The 16,881-nt window shown below is 31.1% G+C and overlaps 1 protein-coding gene across 2 annotated transcripts in view; it reads left to right on the top strand.

The window, feature by feature from the left end:
- Positions 1-16,881, top strand: part of LOC143071468 (U5 small nuclear ribonucleoprotein 200 kDa helicase-like) — a 37,260-nt gene that overhangs the window by 457 nt on the left and 19,922 nt on the right. For both annotated transcript variants that reach the window (XM_076245770.1, XM_076245772.1), the window contains exons 2-25: positions 509-672; positions 1,400-1,571; positions 1,939-2,128; positions 2,969-3,027; positions 3,530-3,628; positions 3,951-4,106; positions 5,068-5,167; positions 5,464-5,681; positions 6,158-6,278; positions 6,649-6,704; positions 7,069-7,206; positions 7,577-7,732; positions 8,337-8,507; positions 9,200-9,258; positions 9,835-10,093; positions 10,731-10,880; positions 11,369-11,430; positions 11,691-11,871; positions 12,176-12,280; positions 13,999-14,101; positions 14,454-14,785; positions 15,136-15,216; positions 15,763-15,953; positions 16,297-16,594. In XM_076245770.1, coding sequence (XP_076101885.1) covers positions 509-672; positions 1,400-1,571; positions 1,939-2,128; positions 2,969-3,027; positions 3,530-3,628; positions 3,951-4,106; positions 5,068-5,167; positions 5,464-5,681; positions 6,158-6,278; positions 6,649-6,704; positions 7,069-7,206; positions 7,577-7,732; positions 8,337-8,507; positions 9,200-9,258; positions 9,835-10,093; positions 10,731-10,880; positions 11,369-11,430; positions 11,691-11,871; positions 12,176-12,280; positions 13,999-14,101; positions 14,454-14,785; positions 15,136-15,216; positions 15,763-15,953; positions 16,297-16,594 — 3,621 coding nt within the window. The remainder of the gene's footprint in view (positions 1-508; positions 673-1,399; positions 1,572-1,938; positions 2,129-2,968; positions 3,028-3,529; positions 3,629-3,950; positions 4,107-5,067; positions 5,168-5,463; positions 5,682-6,157; positions 6,279-6,648; positions 6,705-7,068; positions 7,207-7,576; positions 7,733-8,336; positions 8,508-9,199; positions 9,259-9,834; positions 10,094-10,730; positions 10,881-11,368; positions 11,431-11,690; positions 11,872-12,175; positions 12,281-13,998; positions 14,102-14,453; positions 14,786-15,135; positions 15,217-15,762; positions 15,954-16,296; positions 16,595-16,881) is intronic.

The raw sequence follows: 16,881 nt of genomic DNA, 5'->3' as shown, positions 1-16,881 counted from the left end.
CAAGGTATAGGGTCTGTTCGCCCTAATAACGTTTGCCCTGGGTCCGTTTGCTAAGCTCTGACTCAGGGCCCCTGAGTTCGTTCGCCAATAGAGTCTGTTCGCCCTAATAAAAAATATATATGTTCAGGGCATTGAAGATGAATAAACTTATTCCGATATTGATGGCATCACTTTTGCTGTTCTATGGTTATGCCCCTTTACAAATGGAAAAAGAGCTGAATTTTTGTTTCCGTTGTCTTATCTTTAATTTTTTCTACACTAAATATTATGAAACATACACAATGCTAATTACCAACAACTCAGATCAAGTTCAAATTTGGGTAGAGTCACTTTAACAGTTCTTGAGTTATGTTCCTTTATAACATTAAATGCAAGCAGGGGCATCATCGGTGTCCATCCATTCCCCATTTATTGTAGAATGTTTTTCAATCAGAGTAAAACATATTACTGTACATACTCTCTTATTTGAAAAAAAAAATAGTCGTGGTGAAACTTTTGTGCTTTTCAGAACTCCAATCTTGTATTGCAAGCAGATAGATCACTGATTGACAGGAGAGCTCGTGATGAATCTACAGGAGAAGTTGTTTCTCTTACTGGAAAGTTACTTGGCACAAGAATGGGTGATAAGGCACAGAGGACCAGACCACCACAGATGGAAGAAAGAAAAGTAAAGTATGTACATATAAATCTCTTGACTAGAGAACCACTTATCACAGCACAAAACTGACAAACACCAGCGAAGGTGTTTTGGTTTAATGTTCTCCTATTTATTAGGATTTGTGCTCAACAGTACACGTAGTGAAATATGCATGTTATGAGTAGTAAAACTCATATTCGTGATTTTTAGTTTAAAAAAACTTATGCAAATGATCTCTATAACAATTCACTACACAATACTGTTATACCTGTTTAAAAACTCATCAAAGATAATGAATTAAAATATGGTATGAAATTTGAATACACAGTTTTGTCTGCAATATAATACTGATCAAGGGTGCTCAAATTATTACAGATAGGCAAAATCAAATGCCATGTTGAAAAGCTTTAAAAACAACAAAAAATGTTAAAAGTTGTGCCAAATATGGCTTAAGTGTAATATATGCTTGGTGGTAAAAACACCTCAGTGTTTCAGACTTTGTAATTTGTGTGACTTGTCTACCATGTAGATTATGAGGGGGAAAACAGAAAACGAAGAAGACAAGTGACCTAAACATCTAAAAATTGTGAAATTTTAATAATAAAGTAAAGTGTGTATCCTATTAAAATTTCTTCTCAAAATTTTAAGATTTAAGAAGTATAATGATAGATGTAAAGTTGTTACGTATCATAGCCATCTGATTAAAAGAAAAGAAAAAACAGTGTGAAGATATTGGACTATATATTTTGTTGTATTTTCCAGACGTAGGAAAAGAGATGAAGCACAGCATGACATGCTTAAAATGAAAGGAACAACATTGCTGTCTGAGGGTATTGATGAAATGGTAGGGATACAGTATCGACCAAAGACACAGGACACAAGACAAACTTATGAAGTTATCCTTAGCTTTATACAGGCTGCAATTGGTGATCAGGTTGGTCATTCAAAATACTCTACAAAGTTTTAAGTAACCAATAATCTTGACAGTTTTTGGAAGAAGAATTTTCTACATTCATTTTGCACTTCAACCAATGTAAGGCTAGATTACTTGAACCTGAAAAGAAATCCAAATAATACAATGAGTTCAAAAGTGTTTTCTGATGTCAAAACTAAAGAAAAACTAGTTTTTGTTTTGTAAAAAATAGAGAAACAACTGGTTTTGCTAGGATTTCATTGAAGAAATAACAATCTTTTCTTAATTGAATCCCTGTGTCAAATATTATTGGTTGTCCAACATTTATCATATAACCACTTAAATACACTAGTGTTAGAACTCTTATAAATATGTTTGTATATTTCAGCCAAGAGATGTCCTATGTGGAGCCGCTGACGAAGTCTTGGTTGTACTGAAGAATGACAGAATGAAAGATAAAGAAAAGAAAAAAGATGTAGAATCATTGTTAGGTGAAATTGCTGAAGAAAGGTTTGCTCTCTTAGTAAATCTTGGCAAGAAAATTTCTGACTGGGGACAAGAAGAGAAGATGCAGACAGGTAATACTTCATTCTAATTGATGCTATGAAAATATACACGCTAACATAGCTAGTGTATGGCAGATTTTAATTGTATGATTGGACGCCTTTCTGTCATTTGAATTTGAATGGAGATAACAATATTGTATATTTTTAAGCTCTGACGTCATCAATTTGTCATTTGATGCAGTCGCTAATACCTGTTTACTGGCTGCGCTAACACTATGCTTAATTTGCAACAATCAAATGACGTATTGATGCCGTCAGAGCTTAAAATACAATACAGTTATCTCCTAACTGTAAAGCATGTTTCATTATCATATAATTTGACAATTTCTCATACAGGATAACTGTTATTTTTTGGTCTGTTAATTGACCTCACATTTTATATTTGAAAAAATAAATGTCTAAATATGTAATGTCAGCTACTGAAATAACATAAGAACAGAAAATGAAACTAGTTTTAAAATGATGAACCAGTTCATTGCATGCATACATTACATAGCACAATGATTCAGGTTTTTTTAAAGATTTTTTATCAATGAAGACATGAATCTTATTGATCAAGTAATATTGTCATGTTTTGGGGTCTATTTGATGTACATAATTGATGTGCAAAGAATTATATTGCATCCAGCTCATTTAAATTAACATATGTTTTAATATATATAAATTTTATTGGAAATTTTAAGAGTAGTTATAGTTTGTATGACAAGATTCTTCCTTTGGTGTAATTTCTACTCTTGTACTGCTATATTAGTTTTCAATGACCAGTCACTTTACATTTTTTCTCAAATTTTCAGAATAAAAATAGATTAATAATTGTAATTAGAACTGTATATATATATGTGACTTTTACAGATGACAACATTGATGAGACCTATGGTGTTAATGTACAGTTTGAAGAATCTGAAGATGAGGTAAGGATTAGATAGATGATCAGTGCAGTGTAAAGGTTCAGTAAAATATAGGTTCTAGTTAGGTATAACTAAATGTGATAGGCTATGAAAGAACTGTGGAAGGCTGATAGATATTGAACAAGGCATCTTTCTCATGCAAACCTTTTAAAAGAATTTTTGTTTTTCAAAACATAAAGAATACAGAATACATTTGATATTTATACAAAAGTGTATTACAAGGCATTGCTGTTTTTCTCCTATCCAAAATTCACAGATAAAAGGAGAATTAAGGCAGATGCAACATAATAACACTAGCTAAACCTAATATACCTCATAATGTAATTTCTATTTCTTCCTTATTTGTCCTCTAAGCATATGGAACAGGAAAATTTTATCTTTGCCTAGGCCCTAGAATCTGAGTTTTCTTCTACTTTAGTTGTCAAGGCTGTTCTTGCTTAACTTGTATTGTTTTTTGGACTGATGATGAAAAATTATCTATATATGTGTATTTCTGTTTCTGTAGGATGATTTTGATGTTGTTGGAGAGATAAAAGAAGAAGATGCTGAGGATGATGATGAGGAAGGGGTAGAAGCTGAAGTGGATGCAACTTTAACAGCTAACGTAAGCATCATTTCAATGGTCTGGTATATTGAATGAGTCAAAATGAAATGTCATGGAATGAAAATGAAAACTTTTAATAGCTATGACAAAGTTGTTTCCTTATTAGTTCAATATAATTTTTCTTCATGTTAGTTGAGGTTATATTTTTAGTATTTTCTTGAAATGATAATGTATTTTAAAAGGTTTAATCATTTTATTCATGTAAAAAACATTTATTAGCTCTATAAATAGAGTAATTTTTGGGCATTATAACTTGTAGTCAAATATTTTTTGGAGAATGGAAAACTCTTATCAACTAAGTTAACCCAATTTTGAATTTCAGTTACAAAAAAGACGTGAAGAAGCAGGTAAATCTGAATCAGGGCTCCATCCTCGGGATATTGATGCGTTCTGGTTACAGAGAAAACTCAGTAAAAGTTATACTGACGATCCTACGATGGCTCAAACTAAAGCTGGAGAAATTTTAGATATATTGAAAGTAAGGATATATAACATTTGAAAATTGCTGCTACTTCAATCACAAATATGAAGGATATTAAGCACACATATCATTGTAAGACTTAAGAAATTATTTAAGAAATCTGGTACTTGCATTAGCAAGTCTTTATAATGGAAACCAGACACAATCCTAGTTTATCTATTTTAGGTAAAATTGAGATTACTTAACCCTTTCCTACATAGTGACGCCTTTTGACGCCTCCCTCTTTACTCCATAAAATGTACTTTACTCCGAAAAAACAAATTTTTCATCTAATAAATTTAAGTCAGATATTCCTATGATATTCCTTTTCATATTGGATACAAATTTTATTAAGTCTACTACAGACACTTTGAAGTCAAAGCATTTCAACTGAGGTACTACACAGGCGTCAAAAGGCGTCATTTTAAGTCAGATATTCCTATGATATTCCTTTTCATATTGGATACAAATTCTATTAAGTCTACTGCAGACACTTTGAAGTCAAAGCATTTCAACTGATGTACTACACAGGCGTCGAAAGGCATCAAAATTTTACCTCTTTACACAGAAATATGAATGTGATCTGTATTTAAATATACCTGTGTAAGACACTACATTGTCAAAACCATTTATAATTTTTTATATAATAACAAAGAAATATTGATGGATTTATATGTTTAAGTATTCTTTACACTTGGAAAAAGAAGATATATTGCCATTATGTTTAAAGATATAGGAAGAAGTGGTATGAGTGCCAATGAGACAACTCTCCATCCAAGTCACAATTTATAAAAGTGAACAATTTTAGACCAAAGTACAGTCTTCAACATGGAGCCAAGGCTCACACCGAAAACAGCAAGCTATAAAGGGCATGACATTTTTTCTTCTAATACTGATACTATCTCTTTTATGACTGACACTATTTAGTTAGTTGCAGTAATTTAATTTATTGGTTAGATAATTTATGTGATAATTTCAGACCTCCAGTGATGACAGAGAGGTAGAGAATCAGTTGGTATTATTACTGGGATTTACTCAGTTTGATTTCATCAAAACAATCAGACAGTACAGGAACATGAGTAAGTTCACTTTCTTTGGTTGTCTAACCCATATGCATTTAATTGAGTTAAGAGTTATTGGGAAAAATATCAGTGAGACAAAAAAAAACGAAAAAGATAGGAAAAAGGATAAATACATGTATGTCTATTTTGTCTTCCTGTTGTAAGTCAGTTATATGTGAGCAAAAAATTTATCATAAACATGATCTAGAGGACCTGTTTTAAAATGTTGTATTATTTACACATTCTAATATCTTTCATTTAAGCAGTTTATGGTACAATTTTCTCTAATTAAGAATTTTATTGATATTTTTCAGTTCTTTACTGTACATTACTGGCTTCTGCACAGACTGAGGCTGAGAAGAAGAAAATAGAGGAGAAAATGTCAAATGATCCAGAACTGGCTAAATTCCTACATGCTTTAGGTGCAACAGACAAAGAGGACATTGTATCCGAGGAGAGAGCTAGACGTCAACAAGCTAGACAATCACGTGTAGCAGCTGATATACAAGCTATGGATACAGATGAACAAAAGGTTTCATAATATAAAGGGCAATAATTTGAACATTTAAAATTTGATAGTTGTAACACTTTTAGGAATAAATCTGAGAAAGGAAGTTTTAACGAAGAAATAATGGTAGAAAAACAACATTTTAGTTTAAAAGAGACTACAATTATAAATCCAGTGCCGGATTCTTTGCTATCAATCTTTATTTCCTTGAAATTTCTTTGGAATCTGAACATAAGCTTTGCTGTATGTCCTAATGAATGTAAAGATTCTATTGCATGATTAATTGGGGGTTTATTTTAATCTGTGGTGGTATTATTAGAAGCCTCAAATAATAAATTCATTGTATCTTCAAATTATTACAAAGTTATCTTTCAAAGATGGTAAACAATGCTGACTAAATTGTTTTTAACCAAATGCTTAATACGGCTAAATATAGCATATTAAGGATTATACAAGTATTTATATTTTAAATGTTGAGCATATTATAATTTTATTTTCAGCAAAATTTGGGATATGTGCAAACATTAGATCTAGATGATTTGACATTTGCTCAGGGAAGTCATTTTATGGCCAATAAAAGATGTCAGCTTCCTGATGGTTCATACAGAAAACAGAGAAAAGGTACAATTACTAAATAGCATCACAATATACTACAGTTCTTCCAACATTTTTTTCTCATAGAAAGTTAGCTAAAAAAGATAATCTAAACTTCATGCACTTACAAACACCAAAAAGGAGGAAGTATATCAAGAATTATTTGACCTTGTCTTTAATAAAACTGACATTCAATTATCTTTTTTTTTGCTTATGACATTATATTTGTGGTTATATCTGTAGTTAATGATGTTTTATTAAATTTGATAGTTCACAAGCATATGTTTATTGACTGTTATTGATTTGAATGATTGTATTAAATAGCATTCAACATTCACATTGCTAATACAGATTTTATCAAAGAAAGTATTGGAACAATTTCCTTATTTTTTTATAGGATATGAGGAAGTACATGTTCCAGCTCTAAAACCAAAGACATTTGAAGCCGATGAGGTAATACATTATAATATGACATTTTTGGTATTTAAATGTGTTTTTCGGCAGTTTAGCTATGAATTTAAAATCTATGTTATTTATTTAACTAAACTCATTTCTGCAGTTGGAACTGCAAATTACATTAATCTATCCACTGACAAAAAGTCATGTATTGCCTTTATTTAAATGATACAAATGATAATCTACTATTATATTTCTTAAATACATTATTATAGGCATCTCTGTAGTGATGAATTTAATGTGTATGTGCTGTCTGGTTCTGTCAGATAACAAACTTTATGTTACCTTCACAAAGTTAAAATATGATCCAGATATTTTATTGTTTTAATATATTATCTTATTGATTTTTCTTTATATTCAGTCTTTAGTCCCTATTGACCAACTACCAAAGTATGCCCAGCCAGCGTTTGATGGATTTAATTGTTTAAACAGAATACAGAGTAGACTATTCAAAGCTGCCATTGAGTCCAGCCAGAATATCCTATTGTGTGCTCCTACTGTAAGTATTTACTGGTCAATAGAAATATTGACCTGAACTGTTTCAACATTTTAAATTTTGTGTTTTATTTCCTCATTTTGTATCCAGTTTGTCCAAATGGATCTCTTAATTCTTTTTATCGAAGGCTGCTAGAAAAACAGTAGTAAATATTATAAAGCCTTTATAAAGTTCCAGCCTAATCCATAAAAAATAGATAATAAAAAAAACTGCTGCATTGATATTGAAAAAAAAGTTAAACTATTTCACTTAAACTTTCAAATTAGGAAAGAATGATATTTGATGCATTAAGACCACTTATTTTCTTTTTCCAGTATTCTTATACATATTTTTTAAAAACATTAATGCATTTTACATATATGTATTTTAACAGGGAGCTGGTAAAACCAATGTAGCTTTGTTGTGTATGCTTAGAGAGATTGGTAAACATGTGAACCCAGATGGAACTATCAATACTGATGAGTTCAAAATTATATATGTTGCTCCAATGAGATCTTTAGTACAAGAAATGGTTGGCAGTTTTGGAAAGGTATGAATGGGTTAAAGTTTTAATGTTCATGTAGATATACAAAAAGTAAAATGACAAAAATACAGAACTCCAAGGAAATTTCAAAATGGAAAGTCCCTAATCAAATGGCAAAATCAAAAGCCCAACACATCAAAAGAATGGATAACAACTGCCATATACTTGACTTGCTTCAGGCATTTTCTTACATAGAAAATGGTGGAATAAACTTGGTTTTATAGCTAGCTAAACCTCTCACTTTATAACAGTTGCATCAAATTCCATATTATCCAATTCATATACTGTGTATCCATACATACTTCATATAGTTCAAAGTAAAAAAAAATTGTATTGCATTAATGCAAAGAGCAAATGAGTTTAAAAGCATACACGTTTCTATTTTGAACAGTAATGATATTTTGATTAATCTGCAGGAGAAAAGATTGGCAGGAACAAATGCTAAAATGAAAATATAAAAAATTAGCAGTAATTTTAGCAGGATGTGTTTACTTCTATTTTATATAACAATCTTGTATACTGATTTTTTTTTTAATTATGCTGAAATTCTTAGGTAACCTAATCACAAGGAAATATAGAAATATTAACTGTTTGGTTTATACTTTGACAGAGATTAGAACATTATAAAATTAAAGTGGCAGAGTTAACTGGAGACCATCAGCTTACCAAGGAACAAATAAATGAAACCCAGATTATTGTATGTACACCAGAGAAGTGGGACATTATAACAAGAAAAGGTGGAGAAAGATCGTACACACAGCTTGTCAGGTTGATGATATTTGTAAGTACAGTTTATGTTGTAAATACAACACCAACACAACGCAGGAACTTCACTTATTTCTTATATTGTAATGTAAATACTTTGTGACATGTCACTTGTATACCTGGACATTCTGTAGATCGATTACAAATTATAACATGCAAAGTATTTTTCTTTAATTCACATATTCTTCACAGTTTATACACAGTTTTAAGATTTGTATCAACACATGGAATAGTTGTTAACCAACTTTTTTTAGCACATGATTAATTTTGCATCTTGTGTGAGTAGAAAAATGCCACAAATGTAAATTGTCACAAATATGTAAAACTTAGATTCAACTTCTTCCAGTATATTTTAAAATTGCAAATAAAATTGTTGTGAAAAGGGGTGGAAAAGGTTTAACATGAAAAAAAGTATCTGCGGAAATAAGTTGGTTTACATTATAAGCAATTCCTCTTTGTATAAAACAGTTTATACACAACTTGTAAAACTGATGTTTATGAACACTTGTTCAACAAAAAGCTTTTTTAAAATTTGAATTGTTTTTTGGAAACATGTATATAAAAGATTAACAAGAAAAATATGTAAAGCAAAAGATAAGCTTGAAATGTACATCATAACAATATTTTAGCCCTAACAAAATGTTCACCGCCTCAAACATCAAACATAATTATTTAACCTATTAATCACTGATCTCTTTCTTTTTTCAGGATGAGATCCATCTGTTGCATGACGACAGAGGACCAGTTCTAGAGGCTCTTGTTGCCAGGTACAAACATTCAATATGAAAACAAAATCATAAAACTGATGTTTTATGGATTGAAGGATGATGGATTAAAATAACATTTATACAAGTTTAACTCTATCATCATTGATATACAATTAGCAGAATAAAAACTATATTTTATTTTACTCTATTTTCTTTACTTATTCTTACTTGAGAATAAAAGACCTTCAGATAACTTTATCTTAAATAACCCTTAAAACTTTTGTCTTGCAGGTATCCAAATTTATATTTTCTTCTGGTATACATGTTCAAATGAAATAATCCCATTGAAGGAAGATATCAATGAATTTAGATTTATGTCAGTAGTGAAATATTTAGAATATAACAAAATTAACTGTGTAATCAGGAAATAATGAATGAGTGTTTCAAATTTCTAATGACCTTTTTTAAATACAAGTTTCATGGAAGGCAATGTATACAGGTGTTAAAGTTATATTAAGTTTGATGAAATACCTGTATTTTTTTTTAAATCAATTGAAACTTCTATGTTTACAGTACCAATGTTTATTATTAGATTTAAATTTCATGTTTTAAAGAATATCATTGGTTTTGTTTCAGAACAATTCGTAATGTAGAAACGACCCAAGAAGATGTTAGATTAGTAGGACTTAGTGCTACACTACCCAATTATGAAGATGTAGCTACTTTCCTCCGTGTAGATCCTGCTGAGGGTCTGTACTTCTTTGACAACTGTTACCGTCCTGTACCGCTGGAACAACAGTTTATTGGTATCACAGAAAAGAAGGCGGTCAAAAGGTTTCAGATCATGAATGATATTGTCTATGAAAAAGTCATGGAGCATGCTGGAAAAAATCAGGTATTATAATGTGATCTTCTATGATGTATTTCTCATCACAGATTTCTCCTACTCTGTGTTTCAGGCAATGTGATCAGTGTTCCCCATGTGAGCTTTTAGCATCAATTTAAAGTGATGCTATATTTTTTGAATGTGATGCTGTCTAAATTGTTTTCCATATAGATTATGTTTTAGATGTGATTTAATAGCTTTTAGAAACAAGATGGTATTTCAAATTGCCCTGTTTGCCAGTATGCTTATTGGGATGTCTAGGGAGAACACTAGACTGCTTTGATTGAATTATAGAAACATTTAAAGATTTAAAAATAGGAAATGTTTTATTTTTCATAAAATATTATGAAATCAAATGATCTGGTGTTCTTTATCTTGAATGAAGCATCAGCTAATTACTTTTATTAAACAGAATTAAAACCAACCTTTTCTTTTGTTTGTTCCTTCTGCAGGTTAACTCTTCCTTAGTAGTTTGCAAAGAACTTCCTTATTGTTCGTTTTTAACATACAGTTTTTAAAGATTTATGTAAATTTTATCTTATATACAGAATAATTTTCTTTACTAGTGCAGGCTGTTCATTATTATTCTTTCGAACTTTGTTAAGAAGTGTAATACAAGTAAAATAAACTCATATTTCTGTTTTAGTTGCTGGTTTTTGTCCACTCAAGAAAAGAGACAGGTAAAACAGCAAGAGCCATTAGAGACATGTGCTTAGAGAAGGATACATTAGGACTGTTCCTCAAAGAATATTCAGCTTCTACTGCTGTGTTGAGAACTGAAGCAGAACAAGTCAAGGTAGGTTACAGGGACAGTCAAGCTAAATTAAAAAATGCACACTTGAAATTTTACTTTATATAGAAATTATTCTTGTAAAATGAATAAAAGGAGAAGTGAGGTTTATATCAAGGAGACAGAAATTCAACAATACAAGTTGAGCAAAATAGATTTATAGAGGTCATACAGTTTTCAATGATGGAAAAGTGCCCTAATGGTGTGTTAACATTCTTTTTCTGAGTCTTATTAAGAAATGAATGAGTACATAGGCAAAATAACTGATGCCAACAGTTAAATACCAATGCACAAAAAAAGTTGACCAAATGCTGTTTTATAAGAAAAATTATGTTAATTTTATGAATAACAATTTTCATACTTATTTCACACAGAATTACATTAAAACTACTATGCCATATTTGGTACTTTACCTGCATACATTGTATTTGTTTGAAAGTGATGTGATATTAGGAGAGAAATATTTAATGGGTTACATTCATTTGTGATTTCAGAATATGGAACTTAAAGATCTTTTACCATATGGCTTTGCAATACATCATGCTGGAATGGCTAAGTAAGTTACAAATATATTATTATCTTCTTTTTCTTCTAAATAAGGCTATTCTAGTAGAAAATATAAAATGGATAAACAGCTTTTGAAACTTAATGGCATCAAATAAAAGTATATGGAGAAGTACTTGACATGGGAAGCAGTTTTTTACTTTACTTTATATTCAAGAAGTCGATTTAAGATCATGTATATGAGTGAATAAGTTGTGAGTTATTTTAAAAAGTTATCCTTGTCTTTATCACTATATTTAATGTATTATTTAGAGTTGACCGTATCCTGGTGGAAGATTTGTTTGCAGACAGACATATACAAGTGTTGGTATCTACATCTACTCTGGCTTGGGGTGTGAATTTACCTGCACATACTGTCATCATTAAAGGAACACAGATTTACAGCCCTGAGAAAGGCAGATGGGTGGAACTCAGTGCTCTTGATGTTATGCAAGTATGTGTTGTGGAAGAAAGTGAAAAGAGCCTTTTGGGTGATCTGAATGGTAGCATGCTGTATGAAAAATTCATTTGAAGTTAATGTTTTTGAAGGCTGCAATGAAATGATGGTTTATAAATGAAATATGAATTTGCATTATAATATTTCAACATGTATCTATATATGTTTAAGCATTAACGTTTCCCTTATATTGTAAATTACATTTATAAAACTTAAATCCTAGATTCTTCTCTTGATTTACACAATATACTAAGGTTCAGTCAGGAATGTCTTAAATATAATACTTTATCCTATTTTACAGATGATAGGTAGAGCAGGACGTCCACAGTATGACACTAAGGGTGAGGGTATCATGATCACTAACCACAGTGAACTACAGTATTACCTGTCTCTGATGAACCAACAGGTAGGCCTCATTGTGTTACTAACAAACAAAATAACTTCACATCATCTTTTATTTTGGAAGTTTGAATTGTCATAATTCCTGTAATTTGTAATTCAGTCCAAAAATTTGGAAAACCGCACAGAATAATTTCACATCATTTTTGTCGAGCCTGCAACTTTTGTTGCAGAAAGCTCGACATAGGGATATTGATCCGGCGGCGGCGGTGTTAGCTAACTTCTTAAAAGCTTTATATTTTAGAAGGTGGAAGACCTGGATGCTTCATACTTTGTATATAGATGCCTCATGTTACGAAGTTTCCGTCAGTCACATGTCCAATGTCCTTGACCTCATTTTCATGGTTCAGTGACCACTTGAAAAAAAAGTTCAGATTTTTTGTAATGTTGAATTCTCTTTTATAAGTAATAGGATAACTATATTTGATATGTGCCTACCTTGAAAGGTTCTCATGTCTGTCAGACAGTTTTCACTTGACCTCGACCTCATTTCATGGATCAGTGAACAAGGTTAAGTTTTGGTGGTCAAGTCCATATCTCAGATACTACAAGCAATAGGGCTAGTATATTCGGTGTATGGAAGGACTGTAAGGTGTACATGTCCAACTGACAGGTGTCATCTGACCTTGACCTCATTTTCATGTTTCAGTGGTTATAGTTAAATTTTTGTGTTTTGGTCTGTTTTTCTCATACTATATGCAATAGGTCTACTATATTTGTTGTATGGAATGATTGTAAGGTGTACTTATCTAGCGGGCAGATGTCATGTGACCTTGACCTCATTTTCATGGTTCAGTGGTCAAAGTTAAGTTTTTGAGTTTTGGTCTTTTTATCTAATACTATATGCCATAGGTCATCTATATTTGGTGTATGGAAATATTTTATGATCTTTATGTCAGTCCCGCAGGTTTTATTTGACCGTGACCTCATTTTCACGGTTCATTGCACAGTGTTAAGTTTTTGTGTTTTGGTCTATTTTTCTTAAACTATAAGTAATAGGTCAACTATATATGTTGAATAGAAGCATTGTTAGCTGTACATGTCTGCCTGGCATGGTTCATCTGACCTTGACCTCATTTTCAAAGTTCATTAGTCTTTGTTTAGTTATCTTGGTTAATGTTAAGTTTATGTGACAGTTGTATTAAAGCTTAGCTTTATACTTAGGACTATCAACATAATATCAGTGACTAGTATAGAAGGCGAGACATTTCAGCGTGTGCACTCTTGTTCATTTTAGAAGTTTGAATTGTCATACAAACTGTTATTTATAATTCCATCCAAAAATTTGGAAAACCAAATAGACCTCATAAAGTAGAAAGTTATTGCTGCTAATTAGTAAGATAAGAAATGATATTTTTGGGATATACATGTATGTACAAAAAATATTTCATAAAGTTCCTGAAGAATATTTTGAACGAACATAGCTTTCATTGCTGCACTTCAACATGACATATGTGGAAAGGTCTTCAGTGATGAACTTACAGTTCTACACTTTACAGCAAGATCAAATTGTCCATGATAATGTAATTGGATTTGACTTTATGGATTACTTAGGGTAAAACATGGAATTCTGCAACCACTCTATATAAAAAGAAACCATTCAGACTTCATACATTTCAATTATTACCGACATTTATTTTTAGGTCAAGATACATTATACTTGTTTTTGATTATTTTATTCCTGTGACTTATTTTGACAAAATCTGGCTTTGTTATATATTGTAGTTGCCTATAGAAAGTCAGTTTGTGAGTAAGTTACCAGACATGTTGAATGCTGAGGTAGTGCTTGGTACTGTTCAGAGTGTCAAAGATGCTGTGGACTGGTTAGGTTAGTATTGATACATTAAATTCCTTATTCAGTGTCCTCTCTGTGTTGAACTGTCTGGTGAGTTTAATAGAGACTGAGAAACAATTAAGAATACATTCAGAGTACACCTGATTGTTAATTTGTAAAATGTTGATAGTATTAGACAGATAATAAGACAATACATAAAATAATGGTTCATTTAATTTATGAATATATTTAAGCACATTTTTAATAGAAAATTTGGGGTTTATGTCCATGACACAGCAACCAAGCTACTCTTTAAAACCCTATCAACATTGTCTACAGCCCAACAGACTGTCTTCAATGATAGATTGGTGTGAATCATTGTTAAAGCTATTTCCTATTTTTGCAGGATACACCTATTTATACATCAGAATGTTGAGATCTCCATCTCTGTATGGTGTCAGCCATGATCAACTGAAGGATGATCCACTGTTACAACAAAGACGTAAAGATATCATACATACAGCAGCCATAGCACTGGATAAAAATAACTTGATTAAGTATGACAAGAAGACGGGACAGTTTCTAAGTACAGAGCTAGGACGTATAGCTAGTCACTACTATCTAACAAATGAGACAGTATCTACTTACAACCAACTGTTGAAACCTACACTTAGTGAAATAGAACTGTTCCGAGTCTTCTCATTGTCTTCAGAGTTCAAGTACATTGCTGTCAGGGAGGTAAGGAAATGGATAAAATGTTCTACTTTCTTTCCCTTATTTTAGGTACTTTATGTTGTAAGCTTGTTACAGGAAAAACAGGATTCAATTTGTAAGGCTTGGAAATGGACAAGATATTTGTATTTGGTGATCTTTTTGTAAGTGGAGTCTGGGGTAAAAAACTAGGATTTTTTTGATTTCCAGAAACAATATTCAAACCTATGTTTGTATTTCAAGTTGAGTGACTGTTTAAAGCCTATATTTTTAATGGTTTCACAAGTGCCTTTTGATTTCTCTTGGGTTGCTTAAAAAACAGTGTTCATTTGTTTATTTGTTGTGATTAATAATTTAATTTTATGTATTCTTTGTAGGAAGAAAAACTAGAACTTCTAAAATTGTTAGAAAGAGTGCCAATACCTATCAAAGAAAGTATTGAAGAATCTAGTGCAAAAGTAAGTCAACTATTGTTTTTTTTATTTTTTTAGATCTAATAATTAAGGTGTTTGAAAGTACTTCAACTAAAATGGCCTTCCAACTTATGTTTTTCCAAACATTTTGGCTACCCATATCCCTTGCATGCAATATATATGATATTTCAGTAACGGTAACAGGTCACATTCATGTTAAGGCACAAAACAAATATACGTTTTCAAAAAAAATCATCAAAAATAGAATTCTATGGTGAATAGACTATGATATTTCTACATTCAATTTAAATTTAGATTTTCAACATCAGAACTGTAGTATTTCTAGAATTAAACTGTATATAGAGTGGGGAAATGTTGCAGTTCATAAGCAAACAGAAGGAGAATAGTTTTTCTCCCAATTGTTTTTCCATCTTTATGTAAAACCTAATGATTAGAAAGGACAAAAATGGTGCTGTTGCTTATGAAACTACCAATGATTTTAAGTCATTGTGAAGAAGATATAACAGCATGCAGAAATAGGAAAATAGATATATGAAATTATATTATAATGCTTGATATCCTTTATTTTAGGTGAATGTGTTACTTCAAGCCTACATTTCACAGCTGAAGTTGGAAGGGTTTGCCTTAATGTCTGATATGGTATTTATAACCCAATCAGCAGGCAGATTAATTAGAGCTATCTTTGAGATTGTTCTACATAGAGGATGGGCACAGCTGACAGACAAAGCGCTGGCTTTATGTAAAATGGTCAACAAAAGAATGTAAGTCTTCATTTCATAAATATGTTCAAAACCTTTATTTAAGAATTTTCTCAAATTAACAAGGAAAAAAGGGATACCAAATGATTTGGAAAGGAAATGAAAATTGCTAACTTCTATTGGGTAACTAGCTTAGCTAGCCATAAAAATATATCAAAAACACGTATGGTATACACCAAAAAGAGAAATCACAAAATGAAAGACTGTACAAATAATGTGGTGGGTTAAACAAGTTGAATTTTACAGCTATTTTCTACATATTTTACATGCTTGCTAAAATTTACCAAATCAGAAGTGTTTTTATTGAATCAAGTAATGTTTTTTATTCTTCAAATATTTCCTACAGGTGGCAGTCTATGTGTCCTCTACGACAGTTTGTAGACAGGAAGATGCCTATAGAGATTATCAAGAAAATAGAGAAGAAAAACTTTCCATTTGAGAGACTGTATGATCTGAACCCTCATGAGATTGGAGAACTTGTCCGAGTGGCAAAGAGTGGAAAGATAATACATAAATATGTGCATCAGTTTCCTAAGCTTGATCTATCAGTTCATGTACAACCAATTACAAGGTCTACCTTAAAAGTAGAACTGACAATAGCACCTGACTTCCAGTGGGAAGAGAAAATACATGGACAGTCAGAGGTAGAGTATCATTATTAAATAATTAATTACTGTAAAGCCAGCTATGTTTATTGGCATCAATTTGTGGATCATATTTTCCCAGTATTTTGTATCCAGAGAATATAAAAGAATCCACTACTCATTTTGTTGATTCATTGATTTTTAAATTAATGGATTTCATTCATCAAAAATATGTTTTCAATGATTTACAAATGAATTACTTAATTTTTTAGTAGTATCATATATAAACACAATTTTCTTGAAATTTAATAAATGTACAGAAATCAATGTGTAGCATGATGTTGATA

Source organism: Mytilus galloprovincialis, chromosome 4, assembly GCF_965363235.1.
Source record: "Mytilus galloprovincialis chromosome 4, xbMytGall1.hap1.1, whole genome shotgun sequence".
Classification (NCBI taxonomy): Eukaryota; Metazoa; Mollusca; class Bivalvia; order Mytilida; family Mytilidae; genus Mytilus; species Mytilus galloprovincialis.
Note: the sequence above shows the minus strand (reverse complement) of the source record. Positions and strands in the feature narration are given on the sequence as shown.